Source organism: Candoia aspera, chromosome 2, assembly GCF_035149785.1.
Source record: "Candoia aspera isolate rCanAsp1 chromosome 2, rCanAsp1.hap2, whole genome shotgun sequence".
NCBI lineage: Eukaryota > Metazoa > Chordata > Lepidosauria > Squamata > Boidae > Candoia > Candoia aspera.
The window spans coordinates 215,265,522-215,291,165 of NC_086154.1; the positions used below are offsets into that span (position 1 = coordinate 215,265,522).

The window sequence follows — 25,644 nt, forward strand, 5'->3', positions numbered from 1 at the left end:
AATTCCCTTTCTATTGCATTTTACAGATTGTATCTTGTATGAGAGCACCAGTTTAGTGTAGTGGTTAGGGCATCAGGCTAGAAACCAGGAGACTGTGAGTTCTAGTCCCGCTTTAGGCACAAAGCCAGTGGGGTAACTTTGGGTCAGTTTTCTTCTCTCTCAGCCCTAGGAAAAAGGCAGTGACAAACCACTTCCAAGAAACTCGCCAAGAAGACTGCAGGGACTAGTCCAGGCATCAGCTTTGACTCAACACAGTCGCCAGGAATCAACACTGACTCAAAGGCAGAAAAATATAAATATATTGTATCTTGTATAAAGGTGATTAAAAATTAAAACTGCATACGGGCTTTATGGATACACTGCATTGAAAGTACTATAGTGTTTAAACAAAGAATATTGCTGGATTGTATTCCAACACAAAACAATTCTTCGGTTAGGAACGGTGCAAAAGTGATAAGCATTTCTGTGCCAAAAGAATTGGAGAGGATAGTAATTATGAATTGCTGAAGGAATGTGGAAGAAAAATTTAAAGTTTGGATTTTTCAGGAGGACTTTTTTTCTATTGTTTCTGGTAAACTTCACTGACAAATAGTGCTTAATGTCTAGAAATGGATATTTTGATGTTCTGATGTAAATAATTTGTTTAAAGTTTTTGGTGATTTTCACTAAATATTTGATACGGCCCTTTATTTGAATAAAACAGTTCAGTTGAGATCTGCATGTTTGAGCCTGATTGGGGTAAACTGTAGGGGTGATTTAGAAATATAATTTGTATTTTTAGTCTTTTTCTTATCTACTTTGTTTCTTTTATTCTATTTTTACATATAGTCTTATTGACGTTTTATGTTTTATATCCTATACTTTGATATGGCCTAATGGCTAATCAATAATAAACTATACTATACTAAATGATTATCATTTAGTTTCATATATTGTATCACATGAAAACAGATGAGTTATATCTATCTTATTATATGTAAATGATTGTGTGCTCACAGTTACTATATTAAAAGGTAAAGATTTCCTTGAGTCAAGCTCTACTCTACTCCTGGTGGCTCCCTGAAGATGTCCTTGTTTTTTGGCAACAATATGGTAGTGGTTTGCCATTGACTTTTTCTAGAAAGGTTTTTTGTTTGTTTGTTTGTTTCCCAGACTAACCTGGAATTTTCTGGTGATCTAATCTCACTTAGCTTTTGGTGGGCTAGGTTTGTCCCCTATTTTGGACCATCAACTACAAAATGCAACCATTTATATTTTTTAATACTTTGTAGTGATGCTTAGTTCTGGAGGATTTTTTGCTGCTGTTCATATGTTGTACAAAAATGTGTAAGACTGGCAGTGTAATCTGCATAGCTACTCAGAAGTAAACTTTTTGAATTTATTGGAACTTCTGAGTATGTGTATGTATGAATGAATAAATGTTTATGATTACATATCAGTGAGCTGCAGTAGTTTAAATTTTATCTAATTTTTTTTTTACTACCAGGTGCTAGCAGTTTTTAAGAGACCTCTCCTATTTTCTAATGAATATGCGAAGTGACTTAGATTTTTTTTTCTCCCAAGGATCAAACATGCATCACTGTGGCTTCCGTGGTTCTTCATATCTAGGAATCCCTTTCAATCCATCTAAGGTTAGTGAATAATATATGAAAACTGACACCTTAGAAATTAAAATGGGAATGAGGTAGAAAATCTAAACATAGTGCTTTATATATTTCTAATTTCTACCCATTAAGTAAAAATGCTGTAATGCTTTTCTGAAACTATAGGGAAAATATTTCTTATTTACAGAAATATAGATATAGTAAATTTATATAGATATAAATGATATACAGATACAGTATTTTCATAAAAACTTAAAACTTATGCAGATTTTTTACATCTTAAATCAAATGATAGGAGCTGTCAGCACCTGATCATTCGAGCATTCACACAATCACAGTCAGGAGGCTGGGATTCCTTTAACTGTTTTAATGAAGCGAATGAACGGTATAGAAGGCAAGCTGCGAATAAAGATTTCCCGCTCAAACCTAACTTAAAAACTACATTCCCTTAGCTAGTCCCCTTTCTCATGAAACCATGTCACCACCCCTCCCATCCAGATGGTATTCCTGGCATATCTCAACCCCGTGTCCTAATGTCCTCCATAGCCATCATAAACCACACTCCAACTTCACACCCCCTCCCATCTGGCGACATGGATTCCATTCCTTGGAGGAAATGATGGTAGATGCTCCGATAAAGGTTTTTGTAAAACCTTGATTGGGGGGATCTGACATACCGCCCCCCAAAGAAAGACTAAAAAAATCAGATATCACATGAAATTAAACAATGAGATTAGTAAGGAGAGGGCTTAGAAGGATACTTTGCATGAAACTTTTTGGTTAAAATAGGCGCATTAACATGACATGCATTAACCCACTCAGGATCTGGAATATGCTTCCACTGAATCAAGTACCATAAAGATTTGCGAAAAAAACGAGAATCCAGAATGTCTTTAACTTCAAAATGTTGATGTCGATCAATCATGATGGGTGGAGGGGTTGCTGCAGGCTGGTGCCACTTAGAACGTTCTGGTGCAGGTTTAAGCAAGCTGCAATGAAAAACAGGGTGAAGCCTTTTGAGGGTGGGGGGTAATTGCAATTGAACAGTTACAGGATTAATAATTTTTGTGATGGGGAAAGGTCCAACAAACTTGGGGGCAAGCTTCTTTGAGGGTTGTTGGGAGCGTAAAAATTTGGTAGAGAGATAAACAAGATCGCCCATTTTAAATTTCCACTCTGGGCGCCTGTGACAGTCAGCAAACTTTTTCTGAGTTTCATGGGTGTGATCTAATGCCTGGCAGATGACCGGCCAGTTAGGTAATCTGTGCAGCCCAGTCGGCTACTGAGGAGTCAGGCAAGTATTGCAATTGAAGTTCAGGTATTGGAACGAAGTCCTGGCCATAAACAATATGAAAAGGGGAAAAACCAGTGCTTTGGTGAACTGCATTATTATAAGCAACCTCAGCAAAAGGGAGGAGGTTCACCCAATCATCCTGTTGGAAGCTAATGTAGCAGCGTAAGTATTGCTCTAGAGTAGACTGAGCCCGTTCAGTCTTTCTGTCCGTCTGTGGACGGCTCGACAAGCTGAGGGATTGCTGGACACCAATTAATTTCAAAAACGCCCACCAAAATTTGGAAGTAAATTGGGCGCCTTTGTCGGAAATTACACACGTGGGACACCCGTGAATTTTATAGATATGAGTGAGAAATAGCTTGGCTAATGGCTGAACAGTTGGGATTTTAGCACAAGGTATAAAATGAGCCTGCTTGGAAAACAAATCAATGACAGTCCAAATAACAGTCTGGTTTTTACTCTCAGGTAAATCCACAATAAAATCCATGGCGATTTCTTTCCATGGAGCCTTGGGGGAGGCTACGGGTTGTAGAAGTCCTTGCGGTTTCCCCCCCTTCCTCTTCGCTTGGGCACAGACATGGCATGAGGTGATGTAGGACTGTACATCAGCACGAAGGGAGGGCCACCAAAATTGGCGCCTCACCAAGTAGAGAGTTTTTGTGAAGGCAAAATGACCTGCAGATTTAATATCATGGGAACGGTGCAAAATTGTCTGGCGAAGAGACTCAGGCACTTAGATTTTGCCATTACAATACAGATGTTGTCAATTTCAGTTAATTGGGCTTTGTTACATTTTAGCCAGGGAACGTTAGGGAGCTCCTGAAGCAGTTCCTCTTTTAGGTCAGCCTGCACTTTCACTTTCCCGGCTACTGCTTGTTTGCGCATTACTCAAGCCATTCCAAGCTGCTTCTGAGAGAAAACTGTGTCTACAGAAAGTGCATCAGCAAGAAAATTCCTCTTGCCAGGAAGGAAATTTAGGGTAAAATTAAAACGGCTAAAAAATTGAGCCCAACGAATTTGTTTGCCATTCAGTTTCCTGGGGGTTTGTAAAGCTTGGAGGTTTTTGTGATCAGTCCAAACCTCAAAGGGAGAACGAACGCTCTCTAGCAAATGCCTCCAATGTGTGAGAGCAGTCTTTACAGCAAAAGCTTCTTTCTCCCAAATGGGCCAGTTGCACTCAGAGTCAGAAAATTTGCGTGAGAGGTATGCGCAGGGGCGGGGGAAACCGGTTTCACCTTTTTGAACCAAAACTGCCCCGATAGCGGAGTCAGAAGCATCTGCTTGCACAATAAAGGGGCAAGTTGCATCTGGGTGAGCCAGAATGGGTTCTCTAGTAAAAAGAAGCTTTAAATGGTCAAAAGTGGCTTGACAATCAGAAGTCCAGGCAAGTCTAGCCCTGGGGGAAGTAACTTTCCAGGTTTCCCCCCTCCCTCTAGTTTTCAACAAGTCAGAGGCAAAGCAATTTGAGCAAATTGGGGGATAAAATTTCTATAGACATTCGCGAAGCCTAGAAAACTTTGAAGTTGCCGCCTGGTGCGAGGGGGTTCCGACTCCATGATGTCTTGTACTTTGGCAGGATTCATTTCGACACCCTTGGAGGAAATACGATAGCCCAAATAGTCCAGCTGGGACTTGTGGAACTTGCATTTAGAGAGCTTGGCATACAGCTTAGCATCTCTTAGTTTGCCCAAGACTTTCTTGACAGGCTGAACGTGGTCTTTGAAGTTGTCAGAATAGATTAAAATGTAATTCAAGTAAACCAGGACCCCTTTGTACAAATGTTCATGGAGGACCTCATTGATATATTGTATGAACACTCCAGGGGTCCTCGCCAACCCCAGTGGGAGGACTTTGTATTGATAGGAACCCAGAGGGCAGTTTAACGCTGTTTTCCATTCATCCTCTTCCCGAATTCTAATTCTAAAGTAGGCTTCTCTGAGGTCAAGTTTGGTGAATACTTTTCCCTTCGATAGGTGTGACAGCATGTCTTTCATTAGGGGGAGAGGGTATTGATTGTTTATTGAGATGGCATTTATTCCACGGTAATCCATGCAGTGTCTCAGAGAGCTATCTTTTTTCGCCCAGAAGACCACCGGGGCTGCCAAAGGTGAATTGGCAGGCTCAATGAACCCCATCTCTAAGTTTTTGTCAATGAATTCCCTGAGAACCTGTTTCTCAGTTCTGACATAGCATACATTTTTTGCTTAGGTAGTTTAGCCTTTGGATCTCTTTCAATGGCACAATTTTTCTGTGAGGAGGCAATTGGTCGCACTCTTTCTCATTGAACACATCAAGAAAGTCTGAATACTTGGGTAGAATGTTGGGCTGTGCCACAGGTTCTGCCGGAGGGGTGTGGTTGAGGAGGGTGCCGGCTACATTCCACCTGGGTTGTACAGTAAAGAGTTTGCCAGCCCCATTTTTAAACAATAAAGCACCTGAGTCCCAGTCAATTTGTGGTTTTCTACTCTTTAGCCACGGGAGCCCCAGGATGATAAAATAGTTGGTGATAGAGGCTACAATAAATTGCAAGGTTTCTTTATGCCCCCCCAACCTCATGGCCCAAGTCTCAGTCCAGAATTCCATGGGACCCCCGCGGGCAACTGAATCGTCCATCTGGGTGAAAATAATTGGATTTTTAAGTCTTTTGGTTTTAAGGCTCAGTGTGTCAATTAAGGCAGGGTGTATCAAGCATTTTGTGCACCCCGAGTCTAACATAGCTGTCAGATTGGCTTTGTGCCGGGTTCTTAAATATTTTAGTTCTACTTTCACCAGCAAGGTGGGGCAATCATCACTCACCAGAGGGTCTTCTTTGTTGTCTATCTCTGAAGTAGGCATGTTGCACCCTGGAGTTTCTACCCTGCTCGTGGGCGTGATTTAGAACAGGTGAAATTCGTTTCCTGCAGGCTCCAGTTCCTCCCGTTCAGAGTCTTCGCTGGAGTCAATCAGGGACTTCACCTCTGGATCCTTTCAGGCCAGCGCCATTGCAGCAGCTGCCTTGTGTCTAGGCGGGGTTTTAGCCGGTTTGGTTGCTCCTTTTGGTGCGTCTGACTCCCCGCGTGGGCATTCTGCTGCTCTGTGGGTGTCCTTCCTGCATTTGAAACAGCTGCCTCTTTTCCCTGGCCGGTCTTTCTGGTCTTCCTTGTCACAGAACAGTTTTCGCTGGGTGAAGGGAAATTGACCTGGGGCTACGGTATTTTTTCCCATCGTTTGTGCTTGGAGTTGCCGACGGAATTGGTATTGGGTATTCTCCACCTCCCCTGCTAGGCAGATCCATTCTTTCAAAGTGGGGGAGTCTCCGTGGCAGAGCGCCCATCTCAGGATTTCTGGCTCCAAGCCCCCTTTGAAGTAGTCAATCTTAGTGGTTTCCAACCAGTCCATAACTTTTCAAGCAAGAGCTTTGAACTCCATGGCATACTCCACCATGGTCCTTCCCCCTTTCCCAAGTTGCTGGATACCCATCTTTGCCCTCATCTTGTCGAGTGGGTCCTCGAACTGGTCTCTCAGTGCCCTCATGAAGTCTCGCAGGCTGTTCAGCTCCGGGGCCATGGCATTGTGCAGTTGCACAAACCACTCCGCCGCAGGTCCCCGGAGCCTGGCGCCTACCTGGCTCGCTTTCTTGTACTCAGTGGGAAAGTAAGACCCATATTCCTTCATGTATATGGACACATTGGTCAAGAAGAACGCCAACTGTCGAGGGTCTCCATCAAACTTAACTTGTATGTCCTTCAGGGTTGCAGCCAGTGTCGCCCCGCTGGGCAGAGCTCTCCTCCAGTCGCCTTGGTTCTCTGGGTGGCCTCCACTCCGCCTGCACCTCACTGGGGATTCGAAATCCTGGTTTGGGGTTAGGGTACGCCGTCTTCCTCGTGTGTCCGGCGATGCCACTCTGGATAGCTGAGTTGAGATTTCTGCCAAAGGGTATGCCATGGTCTCCAGGGTTCTCGATACCTGCTGCAACACCACTTCCATAGCAGACATCCTCGCCTCCAGGCTCCGCATTTCTTGCGGAGTTCCATTGGGGTCTGGTATGATCCCATGCGACCCTGGACTCTGCACCCTTACTTGTGCCTCCATGGGTGGAGGGGCTCTTCCCTCTTCCTCTCTGGCACTGGGCTGAGAAAGACCCATCTGTGGTTGTTCTATGATAACACTTGGCCTCTGAGGCTCTCTCACGAAATTGAGGGAACGGAGGGCACTTTCCAACTCCGTAGTGTTGAGCCGGGGTTCCATCTCACATTCGCTGTCACCGCTCCTCCGTCTCAACTTTTTCTTCTTCTGCTTTGGCATACAGCACTGTCCTCTCTGATGACGGTAAAGGTGATGGCTGCTTAGCCCGGGACTTTCCGTGTTTAGGCATGGTTCGTCAACTCTCAGCTGATTACTTGCTCAGGAAGAGTTTTCGAAAAGATTGATTCGCAGCTTAATGTCAGCACCTGATCATTCGAGCATTCACAGGATCACAGTCAGGAGGCTGGGATTCCTTTAACTGTTTTAATGAAGCGTAATGAATGGTACAGAAGGCAAGCTGCGAATAAAGATTTCCTGCTCAAACCTAACTTAAAAACTACATTCCCTTAGCTAGTCCCCTTTCTCATGAAACCATGTCAGCGCCCCTCCCATCCAGATGGTATTCCTGGCATATCTCAACCCTGTTTCCTTGATGTCCTCCATAGCCATAATAAACCACACTCCAACTTCACACCCCCTCCCACCTGGCGACACGGATTCCATTCCTTAGAGAAGGAAATGATGGTAGATGCTCCCATAAGGGTTTTTGTAAAACCTTTGATCGGAGGGATCTGACAGGAGCCCTTTTTACCAGTCTACTATAGAATGATCAGATGTAATTTCAGACTAAATCTTGGCTGTACAGAAAAAAGAGTGTGCTTATGTTCTCCTCTTCTCTCGGTAAGCTATGCTTATTTAGTCCATAGTTTGCAAGCAAACCATAGTTCAAAGAAATTCTGGCCTGTGCTTGCTCTGAAATCCAAAATTTTAAATCAGAGTTTGGTTTTGGTTTGAAGGGCAAGCACAAAACCTACTTAGTTTGGATGTAATTGTAAATTATGGTGGTCCACAATGCAGAGAGCAACCAGAAAAATTGTGCACCTCCTCCTCAAGGAGCCATCACTGAACTTGTCATGCTCCCAGATCATACATTCCCAGAACATCTGATCCAACTCGCATGCATGAATGGAATCAACACGGGTTGAGACTTGCGAGTCAGTAGAAGTGAGAGGGGGGACAAGCCAGGAGTGTGAAAGCATCTTGTTTGGACTACCTCTGGCATCCAAGGTCAACCGGCAGAGCCGTTATATAGATCTGCACAGAACTGAACAGACTGGCATGGAAAGGGGGGCTGCATACCGAAGAAGGGGGAGGGGATTGAATTCATTGGGCTGTTTAACTTGGGGAAAGCGTGGGAACTTCTATTCGCAACTTTTTCTCTGTACTGCACACTACAATCCATTAAAGAGATTTCTACTTAACACGAATGAATCGGGTTTAATGGTAAACTGAATAGGCAGTCATCACAAAGCTCAATAGTTCAGGACAATTTTTGCTCTCCAGTCTTCCCTTTCTGGGTAAAATTGTGGAGAAGGTAGTTGGACTGCAACTCCAGAAGACCCTGGAGGAAATGGATTACAGGTAGTCCTCAGTTAAGACTGCCTTGTTTAGTGACTATTCAAACTTTTGATGGCACTGAAAAAGTTTTATGACTGGTCCTCAAACTTACGACCATTGCCGCATTCCCACGGTCATGTAATCATGAGTGAGGCTCTTCACAACTGGTGCACATTTATGATGGTCGTAGTGTCCCATGGTCACGTAGTTGCCATTTGTGAGCTTCACAGCCAGCTTCTGACAAAGTCAATGGAGAAGCTAGCAGTAAGTCTCAAGTTGCAGTCATGTGATGTTACACTTTATGACTCCAGGTGACTTGCTTAATGACCGTGGCGGAACTGACACTGTAAGCCTAGTGTGGTCACGTGATGTTTCACTTAACAACTGTGTCACTTAGCGACAGAGTTTCTGGTTCCAGTTGTAGTTGCAGTCATTAAGTGAGGACTACCTATATTTAGACTCATTTCGATGGTATTTCATGATGGGGTATAGTTCAAAGACAGTATTGATTGCACTTGTTGATGACCTCTGGTGGAGCTGGGATGGGAGTGGTGCAACTATCCTAGTGCTTCCTGATCACTCAGTGGCTTTTGATACTATCATGGTATCCTTCTGGACTGGGTACGAAGTTTGGAAGTGGAAGACACAGTTCAGTGAAAGTTCTCCTTTCTCTGCAGCTGGATCATGTTGGTGTTGATAGGTGAAAAGAAGTCTGATTCAAAGCCCCTGCTTTGCAGGATGTTTCAGGGTTTGATGCTCTCACCTCCCCTGTTTACTATCTACATGAAACTATTAGACTAGGTCATCCATCAACATAGGGTCAAGTACCATCAATATGTTGATGATACTCCACTATATTTCAACACCTAATCAACCAAGGTATGATGGGGAAACAGGCTCAAACACAACCCTGATAAGACTGTATGGCTATGGGTACGTACCTTTCTTGGTGCTTGTGATTGTTCATTGTTAGGTCTGAATGGAGTTGCACTCCCTTGTTCATAGCTGGTGAGAATTTTGGGTTCTTCCTGGACTCACAATTCCTGTTGGATAAGCAGGTGGCAGCTGTGGCCAAGAGGAGAACCTTTGCATGGGTTCAGTTCTGTGTGAATTGCCCCCTTTTCTAGACTGGAAGTCCCTTCTCACAATCACTTATGTCTTGATCACCTCATATGTGGACTATTGCAATGCGTTCTACATGGGGCTGCCCTTGAAGACTTCTTGAAAGGTGCAGCTAGTTCAGAATACAGCAATGCAAGCAATTATGGGCACACATCAATATGCCCATGTAACAGTTCTATTATGCAAACTGCACTAGTTACCAGTGAGCTTCCAGGTACAACTGAAGGTGCAAGTTATTCCCTATAAAGCCCTTCATGGCCTAGGACCTAGGCATCTAAGGCCTGCTTCTTAATGAATATTTCTATCCCACTTGTAAAATCCAACAGAACAGGTACGTTTGGTATCCTGTCTCCTAAGCAGAGTGATCTGATACAACCTAGGAAGCATGCCTTTTCTGCTATGGGACTTGCCCTTTGGTATGATATCCCCCCTGCCCCACCCCAAGGTTTGGACTGTTCTGATTTTTAAATAGTCTTTAAAAACATAGCTCTTTCCCCAAGCTTGGAATAAACTGGAGTTATGTCTACAGGTGTGTAGATTGTCTTGGCTACAGCATTTTGTTTTTCCACCCTTTCCCTTCCCCCTGTTATGTTCAATTTTATGATTTTTGTTTGTTTGTTTTTAGGTGTTGAATAGGTTTTAACTGTATGCTGCCCAGAATCTGCGCTGAGTGGGGTGGCCTTTGAAATCTAAATTGTAAATAAATATAAGTGCATAAAATAAGGTTATTAAAGAAACTAAGCCAATGTACCTGAGGTGGGAAGAGCATATGAGTCCCAAGTGTGATCATAGAGTTGAAGAAGTTCTTGTAGGCCAGGAATGGGTTTCACACCCATCTATACATGCATGAGGATCCCATTCCTCATTTTGCACAGTGAACATGAAGAAGTCCAACTCAAGGACTTGTCCAGATTAATAACAGTTTCTTAGCAGCAGTGCTTGCCAGAGAACATACGTTCAGCTTTATTCTTTATATTTAAAAAAAAGTCTATCATAAAAGAATCAGATGTTAGCAGTGTCGCTGATTTTATGGAGATATGCTCATTTTTATCTCTGGTTCCTCAATACTTGATGCACGTCCTACTTATTTTCATTTATTAAGTTGAGTAAATTTACATAGATGGTGGGGTTAATGCAGAGCCATAAAGTTTGGAATATTTCAGTATTCTGAAAATGTATTTGAAAGCAGTATACTAAAACAGAATCCACTTTATTGGGAAACCTTCAACATCAGCTTTGAAATTCTGCTGAATCAAGGGCTGTTTTTGTATAATGTTCATGACATTTGTGAGAGATGAGCTAGGAAAGGCAATTAATTGCATCATGTGAAAAAACTTTTCCTCTTCTGTCATTATGATGACATATTTCATATTCTATTTCTTTCCTAATAGTTGTCAACATTGCCTTTTTATAGAAACCATGCACTGGATCTCAGTTTGTATCAAACTCCCTACCAACCACAAAATCGTTTCCTGATCATTTAGCTTCAGCAAAGTCTACGTTACTGTGGAGCTCAAACCCGAGTGCACATAGTCTTATTGTTTTCTGCTGTTGTAATGGGGCATCCACGCATATATGGGATGTGATGGCTTGCTCCCCCCCCCCCCACTTCCCATGAGATCTCCAAACCTTCCTCCCATAACCCTGCCCTACAACTTGTAGGAAAAGACTAGGTATGTTGCCAATAGCAACTTTACTCCAGAAAAGTCCCCTCTCCTACTGATTTACCAGGGAGGAAATCAATTGCAGTCCCTTTTTTCAGTAGCTGGACCTGGTAGGGGGGCATGTAATAAAGGCTAGATCCCTTTCACAGAATGAACACATTCTAAATTCTTTATAGCAAGGTCAGAAACCTAAAAACAGTTGGAAGGTGAAAAAGAGAAAGAATGAACAATTGCTTTCTGAAGAGGTTGATGTTGGTTACTATCGGCTCAAGAATCAGCTGCTCTTTCAGCCCTAGGATCTGTCTGTCTGTCTGTTTCTCTCACACTCATGTACAAGAACAAGTCCATATGGCCTTAGCCTCAGCAGATAAAATGAACAGAATTTATAGTATAATTAGCTTTACTAATCCTTCACTGGATTCCAGCTGTTGCTGCTGGCTAGGAGTGCTTTTCCCCTTACCAGCTATTGGCCCACCTTGGATAAAGAAAAACTGCAGACTGTAACTTTGGGAGGGATTTTCAGTTACATTAACCACTAGGAGGTACCACATTACTGGTTTCATCCTTACTGGGAATTGTCAGATGTGGGTCTGAAAAAAATTCTCAAATAGTGTAAGGGTCGAGTCTGACTCTGAGGCTGAGGAAGGGGAAATCAAAACCCGTGCTAGGCAAAATGGGGCAATTGAAACTCAGAGTGACTCAGCAGAGCGGGAAAGTCCTGAGCACTGATTGGACAAAACCAGGAGCTGGATTCAAAGCTGCCAATCAGCGCAAGGGAAAGGCAAACTGAAAAGCGTGCCAAGCAAAAAGCAGCTCAATTGGCTCCAGAAGAAAAACTGTGTGAAGGGAACAAAATAAAAGAGCCAGCACAAGGACTGGGCTGCCGGAGACAGACGTTCCATTGAGCCAACAGCTTCTTATGGAGAAGAAAAGCTGGAACTGTTCTCAGAACCCTGCCCTGTAGCCGCTACGGAACCAGAGCCTTCCCACCCTCCCGAACCCTACCTTGCTACCTTGCAGCGAGCCCCAGTCAAACCTTGCCTTGTCGCCTCGCCATGAGATCCAGCCGAGTCTTGCCTTGCCGTCTTGCCACGAAGCACTGCCGAGTCGAGTCCTGCCGCCTTGCCCCGAAGCTCAGTCGAGTCTTGCCTTGCCGCCTTGCCAAGAAGTCCAGCTGAGTCGAGTCCTGCTGCCTTGCCCGAGAACTCAGTCAGATCGAGTCTTGCTGCCTTGCCATGAAGTCCAGACAAGTCAAGTCCTGCCATCTTGTCATGAAACCCAGTCGAGTCAAGTCTTGCTGCCCTGCCATAAGGTTCAGCTGAGTCCAGTCTTGTCGCCTTGCTATGGAGTCCAGTCGAGCCTATCCTTATCACCTAGTTGTGATCCATAGCCGAGTTTTGCCTTGCAGTCTCACCACGTTCTCCAGCCAAGGCTGGTTCAGCCGCCTTACTGCCATCTTCGGTCGAGTCCTGTCCGGTCGCCTTGCCGCGATTCCCAGTCCAGTCCAGCCGCATAGCCGTGTTCTCCAGCTGAACCTGGCTTCGCTGTCTTGCCAAGCTCTCTGCCATTGCCCTGTTGGGCTTGAATTGAACTGAACTATTATTCAAGAGACAACTACCAATTGTATATAGTAGTACTGTAAATAAGGAATTCTATTTTACTTTCCTCTGGTTACCTCATAGTCTAACCAGGACAAATAGAAACTGATAAAATGTTCAAACAGAGAGATCTCCCCCCCGCCCCGAGGGGGTTGGAAGTCATATAGAACCCCATATGTGGGGATATGACATACAATAATGTAACATCTACATCTCTGCTCTGTGAGCTTAAGTGAAGGTGGACAGGTTATACAGTACTGTTCTGAAAGCCAATATAGGAGCGGAAACCACTCCTCTTGATTGGCTCCTCAATGTTTAACTTTCCCAGGCTTCAATTGTCTCAATTCATCACATGGCTTACAGACCAGCCAACTGTCCAATAACCTTTTCAGTTTTTGAATCTCTTGAAGTAGAATTGTTCCACATTCATTAAACTCATTACTACATTTGCTATTTTAATTTCTGTTCTCCCAGTTTGATTAGATTTGCCATTCCATGGTTCATCCTAATACAGTTCATTTATGAATAATTTAATAAAGATCCCAGAATGGATGTTGTTGGTACCATGTTGTTTATAACCCTTCAGTCTGAAAAGTGAAGCTGCTGCTGCTTTAACTAGTTGCTAGGAAGATTCCCTGAAATGGTACATTTGGTACGTTTCTAGTGTCAATGTCTTACTTTTTATCAAATGCTATAGTGTTGGAGATCTGTCTCACAGAAGTAAGTTGGGATATCAGAAACAGCTACTAATTGGCAAAAAGTTGTGTAAATCTCTTTGGTATCGGGGTAAGCAGTAGTAGTTTATTAATTGATTAGTCTTACAACCATATCAGATCTTTGGTATCAGAAATCTATCTAACCTTAAAACAGCTTCTTCCTGTGCTCACATAGTTGCTGATATCTGTGGGTCACATAGAGGAGGACATTTATATATAACTTTTCAAGCCAGTCTTTCTTGATAGATCCCTCTTGAACTACAGTAAAAAGCTCAAGGCAATTCCCTGTAAAATAAATGCTTATATTTATGTATATGTAATTATAATTCTGTTTGGTAAGCTGAAACTTGAATTTTCTCTTGTTTCAGGGACCTGGTATTTCTCATCCGTATGATAGTGGGCACATAGCAATGACTTATACTGGCCTTTGCTGCTTAATTATTCTTGGTGATGACTTAAGCCGCGTAAATAAAGAAGCCTGCTTGGCAGGACTCAGAGCTCTCCAGCTGGAAGATGGGAGGTACAGTAAAATATATTTAGAAAAGAAAAAATATCAAAATAATGCACAGTACTATAGTATAGCAGTTGGTCAAGCTGGATCTGGGTTGGGTATATAAGCACATAAAGAGAAGATATTTTCCTGTTCTGTGCCTATGTTGTATTATCTTTTCAGAGAAGGCAGTTTGAGACCATGACCTTCCAGTTAGTAGAATAGTCTTTATCAGCCCCTTGCTCATATTACACAGCACAGTTCAGGAAGTGGGGGGAACTTATGGTCTTGCCTTTAAATGATAAAATTGGCTGGGTGTTTCAGGGTTTTCCTCCCTACATCATCAGGCAGCTGGTGAACGAGAACATTGGACATGCTCTAGGCTAACAAAAATTGCACTTACAGAAGTAGAATATAAAATGTTGAGTCAAGAAATTGAAATATTTGTAGCTATACATGGGGAGGGTGGTATCTTATATTTCTTCTATGACCTACTGTATACTGTTAATTACAACAGTGTCTTAAAGACATAATTCCATTGTATGCTAGAGCTTTGCAGTATGATGATCAAATATGAATGTGGAAAAGTCCCATTTTGAGTGTGAAACCACTGGGTGGCTGCACCAAACATTTTAGAAACGCTTTAACCTTGAAACAAAAGAACAGGAAGCACTCTGCTTTATGCTTGGAACACTTTGAAAATACTCCAAACAGCCCAGTGTCCTTAAAACAGCCTGGTTCTCACTTGAAATGGGATGCTTCACAATGGTTCATGCAGGGAAGAGTTGGAAGCAAAATATTTTGTGTACCTCTAATATCAGTTATTTCCTCTGCTATTGTAATTTGCAGTCAATACAATTAGTTAATGTCATATGTCTTCCTTTATATTCCAGTATCAGCTTAAACATGTACACTTGTAAAAACAAGGATGTGGAAGCAAAAGGACCTATTCCATAAGTCCTATGTTAAGCACTTCAGAAAATAGTGAATAGTTACTGTTGTAATGGAAACACAATAATTCAAGCACTCATTTAGAGATCCAAAGCTACACTTTTATTTTTAGTATGCATGCCCACATGAGTGCATTTGTACTACAAAGAGAACAGTGGCTTACAAGCATACCAGTTCCTTAACACCTTGTTAATAATAACCCCAACATAAAACCTGTGTCTGATAATAATCAGATAAGCACTGCCAAATAAAAAACAAGAGAGGGTGCTGCAGAAATGACTAGGCAAGAGTTTGGGAAAATATACTAGGAATGCAGAAGTATTTGGTGAAACACTGAGCTATAATGATAGGAATACTGATCATGCGTTTATCATTAATTTGTTTCAGAATTAGGGTAACATGACAGGCCTTGGTGAACACAGCAACTTGGAAAACACAGAGAATAAACATTACTCTCTGTTTTTCTTGCCATTGATTCCAAAATGGGATGAAAACTCAGGTGTCTATAGTAGATTTTAATATGCTGACTCTAAATACCTAAGATGAATTTGCAGCAAGAGAGTGATGCTGAATGATTTGGCTTTTTTTAAAAAAAGATGGCATCTGGCAAATGGTTACTTTTAGTACATAATGGATTGTTGTTTTAGTTGGATGACCTTGTGGCTCGGGGTTAGGTTGTTAGTAGGGTAAGTAAAGGCTTTGGTAAAGTTGATTAGGCTGGATGGTACTTAGTGGAGGATGTTAAATTGATGAGAGAAAAAAAACTGGAAAGATTAGAAGACCTAGTGACAGGAGACTGGGTACTCCAGAGGCAGATCAGGACCTGTGGAAGCCCTATTCCCAGCTGAGTTAACTCCTGAGGGGTTGGTGGTGTCACCAGAGAAGTTGTCTCTGCAACACATGCGTCAGTTGCTCAATTTATTGAAGCTGCAGCTGTAAGGAAATTCCACTACAAAGTGGCAGTACCACTGATAGCAAAGTAGTCAGCCAGGAATAGAGCTAGAAGCCATCTGTGGAAGATTTGGCCCTCAAATGAAGTTCTGTACTGGGACAGTGGCAATCTCTGTAGACTCTTCTGATGTTATCAAAGGAAGAAAAAGTCTTTCCATCGCTAGAGGAGTGATGGAACTTCCCTGGCTGTAAACTATACTTGGATGGATTCATGGATGGGTGTGTGTGTATTTACACACACGCACACACCAAGAAGGAGGTGGTGGCAGATTGTTAACATATTGGTCCCCAAAAAACAGCATGGATGTAACTTTGGAATCATCAAGAGTTGAACTTGATTCAAGGGAGATTTTATCCTTTTTATTCATATATATCTATATATACAGTAGATATGTAGATATATAGATGTTGATACTGATAAATACTGTAAATTTGATCACTGGGGAAGAACATACCATTGTGCTTTGTCTTGGAAACTAAAATACTATATTTGGGGTTTTGTTAAATAATGTAACTAATACATAACTTTTCTGTTTTTTCTAGTTTTTGTGCAGTCCTTGAAGGAAGTGAAAATGACATGAGATTTGTATACTGTGCTGCTTGTATATGCTACATGCTCAACAATTGGTCAGGAATGGATACAAAGAAAGCCATTGACTATATTAGAAGAAGCATGGTATGTTTTGCCAAGTATCACTTGATAAAAATGTTTCTTGTTTCCCATACTTAGAAAACCATTATATTGCTTCTCATGAGCATCCCTAATGTTATTGGGATAATGTGTTTTTTCCACCATTGCTGCATCCAAATTATATCATAGAGATAATATTTAGCTTTGTTCTTAACTTGAGCTGAATGAGGAATCTTCAGCTTAGCCATATTATTATCATTATCATCATTATTATTTATATACCATCCCAACTCCCAACAACTGTATATAGTGATATAGGATTCATAGGGATGTTAAAATGTGTATTCTTACAGTACTAGTATAATATATAGGCTTTATATCCTTCTTACCTCAAACTTTAGTAACTTCTGTTGGACCAAGTAGCACCTGCTATTTAGTGATTATTGGTAACTAGAAAATAGCAGATAGATTTTTTTCTTTTCGTTCTTAGTTAGAATTTTTAGTTTGTATTTCTAATTTTTAAAGTTTTTTTAAGATTAAAGATTGTTTTGTTACAAATAATATAATAAATAAAAAATAGCATCTGCTTTTTTAGATTATGATTGGCATAAGTGGTTTATAAATCCATAAATTAAAATTCTGTTTTGAGTTGTCTATTCTATAAGCATGCAATAGATATAAAGTGTACTATGTGAACTTTGTAAAAATACCGATAATATTTAGCTTTTTTGGAAATTGAGGTTGTAGTATTTTTAGATGTCTAACTGGTTTATGAAATAAAGTCTATCAAACTATTAGCTCAGATTTAAGCTAATATATACCTTTTAACTGTGATTACAATGATAGGATCCCACTCCATAATGTATTGAAATTAGGAATGTTTTGTTTAGGTGGGTACAACTGCATTAAGTATGTAAACATAGTTTAAAGTTTAATCTGTTTGTGACTTATAAACATTTAAAAATCATAGTTTTGCCTTTCCTAAGTAAGAAACAAAGAATTCCAGTATGAACAAAATACACAATTTCCTATTATAAGATTCTGAAATGAGAAGGTGGTGAATAATGCAAAATTCTGAATTAGATAATCACAAATCTCTTTCTCCTCTTTATCTGATTATTGCAAATGTTCAATTTCTGTGAAAGTCTGGAATCTTCAAGAGCAGAAATTACATGATCCCCAGCATGTCAGCTTGCCATTTCTTAGGCATGCCCTAAGCTACTTTTAGAGAAGCCCAATAGCCATTTGGTTGTAGTAATGCTGCAAATTTTCAGCCTTATACCCACATCATTGTAATAAATAATAAATCTCTCTAGAAGTTTCAATCTGCAGTCAGGAGCTTTCTTGGGAGGACAGGGCTGTGTTAGATAAGTAAGATTTAGTGCAGATTTAGTGCAGATACAAAATTGCTATAATAATGAAGATATAGCATCTAAAAAATTCACTGTATATGTGTACCCCACGGTTTAAATTCTGTGTTTTTTCTGTCCTTTTGTTGTAATAGACTGCTTGCAGTCTTTTTCTCAGATTGGGCTGTTGATAGCATCTGCTTTATGTTTACCTAATGGTCCAGTCCCAGGCTCCTTACTTCCAATTTGGCCAGCTCTAGCCTTCACACAAATTCTTTAAGAAGTTATTTATTCATCAGAATCTGGCATGCTTATTTTTAATTCTGATATGATATGGGGAAAGCCCTGAATGATTAAAATACTTCTGTGTAGTGAGCCCAGAAAATGAGACACTAGAGTTCAAGTACATTTGATTTAACAGTTAGAAAATGAAATATGCTGAAATATTTGATGTTGAACAGCAAATCTGAAACCACTTCTCTATTTTCCCTTAATTAAAATTAAGGCAGAGGGTAAAAGCAGTCAGCATTTCAACTGATAGGCAGAAATTCTTGAAATTATTTAGTGCAATTTAAAATTAAGTGCTTATTAAAAAAAGATTACTGAGCTTAATTTGAATTCATTTAAAATACTTGACTTTCCATAGAAAATCTTAAATTCCAAATTGGGATTGAAGAAACTAGAGTGCTTTGATTTATTTCTGAACCACTTTTCAACATCCATTTTAAGGGCAGTTTTAAAAAATCAGTAGGAAATACAATAAAAATGATCCATTACAGCAGTATACAGGTAGTCCTCACTTAACAACCATTTGTTTAGTGACAGTTCAGACTTACAACGGTGCTGGAAAAACTGAGTTATGACCGATCCTCACAGTTACAACTGTTGCAGCATCCCTGCGGTCATGTGATCACAATTTGGGCACTTGGCAACCAATTCACATTTATGACCATAGCAGCATCATGTCATCACCATTTTCAATCTTCCCAGCTGGCTTCTGGCAAGCAAAATCAATGGGGAAATGCATGATTCAATAAACATGCCGTTTGCTGAACACCCTTGGTGATTCACTTAACAATCACTGCAAAAAAGTTTGTAAAATCAGGTCGGATTCACTTAATGACTGCATCGCTTAGCAACCGAAATTCCAGGCCCAACTGTGGTCATTAAGCAAAGACTACCTGTAGAAACTATTTTTATATAACTTTTGATTCAGATGTTATATACATTTATTCATTGTTATATAAATTTTGGGTAATTTTTATTATAAATAAATGGAAGGAAAAAAACTATTTTATTAGTAGTAATTATATTATTAAGTTGGCTATTTCTTGTGGATAAATGAAATTAGCCAGCCAACTGGAACATCTAGAAGCCATTATTATAACACTGACATACACAGAACCTATACAAATTTGGGTGTGCATTCTCCGTGTCAGTGTATAAATAATGGCTTTTATGTATTCCAGTTTGCTGGCAATTTTGAGTGAATTAAATCTTGAAAAGCTATTGATGGCCATCACTTTGGGGTTTGGTTTATATAATGAGCATAGATCAGGGATTGTGTGCAGTTTTCCCTACCAATTATTCCTTGCCTGTATCCTAAAACTATTTACTAAGCTGATAAAGGTAGTTTAGCATCCCCAGCATTATAAACAGGTTGATGCATTTCTGAATTTGGATAGGTCCATCCGTGGAAGTCAGTAATAATACTGAACTCAGGAATGGAAGGGGCTTTAGTGCACATCCCTATTTTGAGATTACACAAACAGGGAATACTTACCTGCAATTGTTTCTGTCTAGTAAAGGAGAAAATTATTTTGTTACTCATTTAAAGTAACATGGAATATGTGTTTTGACTACTGATGATTTTGCTTAAAAGAGTAATAATACTACTGTTGAAATAAAGTGGATTTTATGAGAGAAATAAAGGGAAATGTTGCAAGTGTTGTGGAGTTTTTTATAGGCAGCATATTGTTAAATTATCTTACACTACTATCATTATCATCTGATAAATAGTTTTGCAGTAAGCATGAATACGCTGTAAATTTGATTCTTGAAACCTCCCTAAACTTCAGTTTTACACTGTAAACCAGCAAGCATATTCTCTGATAACATAAAAACAATTGTACTTGCTTATTACTGAACAAGTAAATTCTTAAATTAAATGTATAATATTTTCATAGCACCAAGATACAGATAGCAGATGTTCTTCCTTTATTTATGCAGGTATTAAGGATACTGTAGATTATATAAAATAAAAAGACTTTTTCAACACTGCTCCGAAGGTGTGTATGTATTTCATTACATTGTAAACCAAATACATCATTGATGCAAACTTCTGTGTTGATTTCTAGGCTATGGATAATTTATTTATCAGATTTACAGTATATTCCATCTTTATTTGGTGTACATAATGTTCCCTCCTCCTATTTTCTCCACAAAAATAACCCTGTAATTTGGATTGGGCTAAGAGTCAGCTGGCTTCCCTGTATGTATAAGGGAAGACTAGCACTGATAGATCTCCTGGTTTCTAGTCCAGCACTTTAACCACTACACCAAACTGATCATTTATTTGAATAATAGCTCTTTCTTTAAGGCAAAATAGATGTCATTGTTAGAGAGCTACTATACAAAGATGTTTCTTTGTTTTGCCATATCTCTTGTTACTATGTGAAAAAGAATAAAGCCTGTTCATGTTTAATATCAACTTGGCTAGGCAATGCAAATTGGCATACTGCTGAAATTCATAGAGCTTGGTAATCAGTTGTTGTTTTGACCAGACAGACATTATTTTAAGGTAATATTTTTATAGGCTTGAATCCAAATATGCTCCTGCAGAAGCAGAAGTCATTTTATAATTTGCTATAATAAAATCATATACAGAATGTAGTTCTGTGTATATAGAGTCTCTTTTTCTTCAAGTTTCTGCAGATCTTACACTCATATACTAGTATACTGCTTCTGCTGCTCCTTGTACCCTGTGTCATTTTGGAGGAATCCTTAATCCTCAGATGAATATAATGAGGCAGGTGAATTCAGTGGGAAGATGGGGTGAGAAGGCATTTTGCTATGAATACAGTTATGCTTGCAGATACTTAAATCCAAGCAGAAGTGTTACTTTAAACTCTTTTAAAATCCAGTCTTTCACAAAGTTAATATTACTATGTCTGCTCTAGTGATTGCCCTGGAAAGGTCAGATCTCTTTCTCCTGATTATTTTTCTGTCCCAATGGTAATTGCAATTATAAATGTTTAATGTTAAGCCTCTTTGATAGAACTTGAATCTCATATGACTTTGGAAAGTTGCCTTTCTCCCCTTTTGATGGAAATGCTTAAGATATCCCAAAATTGTTATTGTCCTTTTAATATGTTGACAAAATCTGGATTTTAAAAATGTTGAGTGTTGAGTCTTACCATTTTAAGTATTTGCTATAAGGCTGCCTTTGGATTACAATAACTAGCCAGGAAGTTCATTAATATACTTCCACTTTAAAACATAATTAAATCCTTTTGAGTTATAGAACCTGATTTGGAATGCCATATAGTTCCCTCTGAAGATATTTTCTTCTTTGCAAAGAGCTATCTAATTATCTTTATATTTATATTGGCATATACTATTTTTATTGTTGTTCTTTATGTATGCCTTTATGTAATTTTGAGATACTGTACTCTCATATGCCTGTAACTGATTATTAGGGCGAGGATTTCTGTGACATGTCATATTTTTTCTGGAACCTTTATTTGAATTTATAAGTAAGTTAAAACATGTTTTAGAATAATCTGGTGAGAATTAGATGCCTTTTATTTTGCCTGAAAAGTCATATTTTGACTTTTAAAGGTGTTATGTCATATTTCTGCTTAATTTTGTAACAAACATTATATTTTGGTCATTGGCAACCCTCCTGATAAGCCAGCAATTTCGAGCCAGCAAAGAAAGTGAGAATTTGCCTGTTTTTTTCTTTTTCTTATTCACTCCCCAACTCAGGGAGGTGTGTGTTTGTGTGTGGGGGGAGGGGGAGACAAAGGCCACTGATCAGGCCTGAAAAAAAAAGGTGAGAATTTGCCTGTTTTATTTTCTTTTTCTTATTTGCTCCCCAACTCAGGTGTGTGTATGTGTGTGTGCGTGTAAGAGAGGGAGACCAACCTTTTTTAAAATGACTTCAGCAGGCAGAGGCTTCTCGGACCAGGCCTGAAAAAAAGAGTGAGAATTTACCTTTTTCTTTTTCTCATTTGCTCCCCAACTCAGGGGTGTGTGTGTTCAAGGTGGTAGAGTCACGTGAGAGCTGCAGTCTGATTTCAACATGCCTAAAAGTAGATATTTGGCAAGTGTGAAATTATGGCATCTTGTTCAAGAATTTGGGGAGCAGATTTTCAGTAGCGGTGGTGATATTTTGTTTTGTAAATTGTGTGAAGTTAAGGTATCGGCCCAAAAGCATTTTAATATTCAACAACATTGTGACAACACAAAACACAAGAGTTGTTTAGCAAGATTTACCTTCACTGAGAACAGGCAACATCTCCTTTTCAAGAGAGCTGCTTCTTCAACTGTAGGTTCATCAAATACCTAGTCAGAATTTTGTGAGGATCTCTGTACAATGATGGTTACTTCAGATATTCCCTTAAGGAAATTAGGTAGTGGTAGCCTTAGGCATTTTTGGAGAAGTACACCAGTCACCCGATTCCAAATGGATCAACTGTAAGGAAAAATTACACCTCTGCCTGCTATGAAGATACGTTAGGAAAGATAAGATCTGCTGTTGACAACAAAAAGATATGGGTTTCACTAGATGAAACAAGTCATGTAAACGGAAGATATGTAGCTGTTGTTATTATTGGCACTCTGAAATATGACAAGCCTAATGAAATACTTCTTCTAAAATGTGAAACTCTACAAAAAGTAAACAATTCCACTGTTGCTATGCTCTTTGACGATTCTGTGAAACTACTCTCGCCGGATGGTGTAAAAAGGGGAAATATCCTTCTCTTTGTAACAGATGCCGCTCCATACATGACTAAAGCAGCCAAGGGACTTAAACTTCTTTATCTAAAAATGATCCATATCACATGCCTTGCACATGGTTTACACAGAGTGACCAAAGAGATTCGAAGCAACTATCCTGATGTAGATAAAATAATTTTGAATGGGAAAAAAATGTTCATTAAAGCTCCACTTTGAGTACAAAAGTTCAAAGAAATTGCTTCTACTTTGGCTCTCCCTCCCCAACCTGTCCTGACACGTTGAGGGACTTGGCTGGATACGGCTATGTATTATTTCACAAATTATGCTTCCTTGCAGCGGATAGTTAAAGAATTTGACTGTTGTGAATCTTCCTCCATCAAGATTGTGCTAGATTCCTTTTCTGAAACCTTGGCTGGAAACTTAGCATATGTAGAATCTCACTTCAGTGGATTATCAAGAGCAATCACCCGCCTTGAAACTGTAGGAATGGAATTTAGTGATGCACTGAACATTGTAAAACAAACTGAGAGTGATTTAAAACAAGCAAAGGGGAAAGTGGCTGAAAAAATTAGTGATAAACTGCAAAGAGTGCTGCAATCTAATCTGGGTTATTCACTTTGCAAAATCAGTAACGTTCTAAATGGATTTGAAGCAAAATTTGAAGACTTCGAGCCAGAATTTTCTCCAGATGAGTTGCTTTTTTCAAATTTGTTCCTATAACCTCTTGTGATGTTGAATGGGGTTTCTCCAGATACAAGAACATACTGGTGGACAACAGAAGGAGTTTTGAGTTTGATAACCTCAAGATGCACGTGTTCATCCAATGCATTTCTGCTGTTAATGAAAACTAATCCAGGGATGAACATTTTACTCTCAAAGTGTTCAGTTGATTCCTTCAAATACTAGCACTTCTGCACTGGAAGTGAGAAGAATAAATCTTTTAATGTGTGTGTGTGTGTGTGTGTGTGTGTAAGCACAGATTTTTAAAAATTGGGTGCTAATTTCAGAAAAATTGTAAAGTCATATTTTTGCTTTAAAAGTCATGTTTTTGGTTTAATTGGTCATATTTAAAAGGTTTTAAGGTCATAAAAGCTTGCATAACATCTTTAGGTCATAGAAATCCTCGCCCTACTGATTATAGTTATCCTGGATTAAGGATCTTGGTGTTACTTACTCGTCTAGTTGAATGATTCCAAACTAAGGTTTCTACAGAAGCAGATATGAGACAACATTGTCTTTCTGCAATAATCACAAAATTCAGTGCAATTCCCAGAAAATATTTATTTTTTATCCCACCTTTATTATTTTTATAAATAACTCAAAGTGGCGAACATACCTAATACTCCTTCCTCCTCCTATTTTCCCCACAACAACAACCCTGTGAGGTGAGTTGGGCTGAGAGAGAGTGACTGGCCCAAAGTCACCCAGCCGGCTTTCATGCCTAAGGCGGCACTAGAACTCACAGACTCCTGGTTTCTAGCCCAGCGCCTTAACCACTAGACCAAATGGATGCTGTGTGAATGCCCACATCCACTCCCAACCTTGTCTTTCCTTTTGGATTAAAAATGCTGACAGTGCTACCATTCAATGGAGCACCAGTCTGATGTGTAGAAATACTTAAAACCCTCTGTTTTATCCTGAACAGATATTGATGTTGGAAGTAGTCAGTTGAAGGGAGAGATTCCACTTTCCCATTCTATCAGGACAAAATCTGCATAACATTGAGTTCCATCCAAGATCAATATGCCTGATGCAACAATTAAAAAAGGAAAATAAACAAGCACTATTAAAAAAATTACTTCGACCATTTGTTTTTGTTTTTTCAGTCCTACGATAATGGTCTTGCTCAAGGAGCTGAACTTGAATCGCATGGTAAGATTATTTTTGGGGTCCAACCATTTAAAAACTGGCAGTGGGAATCTGATTGAGCTTGACTTTTGACCCAAGTGCTGGCAAAACCTGAAAGCTGTGAATCCTATTTTGAGAATTCTTATGAAAAAGGGGGAAAAACTCATTTTTCTTTAAGAACAGCTGGCTCCTCCCATATTGGGATTGTTGCTTCTTCAGTGTCTTGCTTGCTACAACTGTGTGTAGTTCCTGCTTCCACATAAATTGTGGAATAACAGCTGTGTTTTCAAAGTTGGATGAATTAGAACCAATTACAACTCAGTTGGAGGCTATCAATTACAACATGTAGGAGATTACTTTAAAAGGAGATTATGTCCGTTCGTGGAGGAATTTTAAAAGAGTAAATTCATGGAGGAAAAAGCTATCAGTGTCAGTAATCTGAATACTAGTTGCTTGAGAATATAAACAGTAGATGATAGTTCATGTAAATTAAGTCTTTATAGAGTTACTAATAAGACTTAATTTACATGAACTATCATCATCTTTATAAAGGACCATAAACCATATTAAAGAGACTGTCCCCCATCTTACAGGTGGCTCTACTTTTTGTGGTATTGCATCATTGTGCCTGATGAGTAAACTTGAGGAAGTCTTCTCTGAAAAGGAACTGAACAGAATAAGGAGATGGTGTATTATGAGGCAACAGAATGGTTATCAAGGAAGACCCAACAAGCCTGTAGATACCTGTTACTCATTTTGGGTAGGAGCAACTCTTAAGGTAATTTGAAGGTATAAGTAAGACTCTAGAATCTATAGTCTGCTTGTTTTACATTAGTACAGTA

General features: G+C 39.7%; 1 protein-coding gene across 1 annotated transcript in view; it reads left to right on the forward strand.

Moving 5' to 3' along the window:
• The window catches only part of PGGT1B (protein geranylgeranyltransferase type I subunit beta), a 42,415-nt gene that overhangs the window by 10,796 nt on the left and 5,975 nt on the right, over positions 1-25,644 (forward strand). Inside the window, exons 3-7 of the mRNA XM_063295338.1 lie at positions 1,564-1,631; positions 13,989-14,140; positions 16,556-16,688; positions 24,781-24,826; positions 25,396-25,580. Of these exons, the coding sequence (XP_063151408.1) occupies positions 1,564-1,631; positions 13,989-14,140; positions 16,556-16,688; positions 24,781-24,826; positions 25,396-25,580 (584 nt within the window). The remainder of the gene's footprint in view (positions 1-1,563; positions 1,632-13,988; positions 14,141-16,555; positions 16,689-24,780; positions 24,827-25,395; positions 25,581-25,644) is intronic.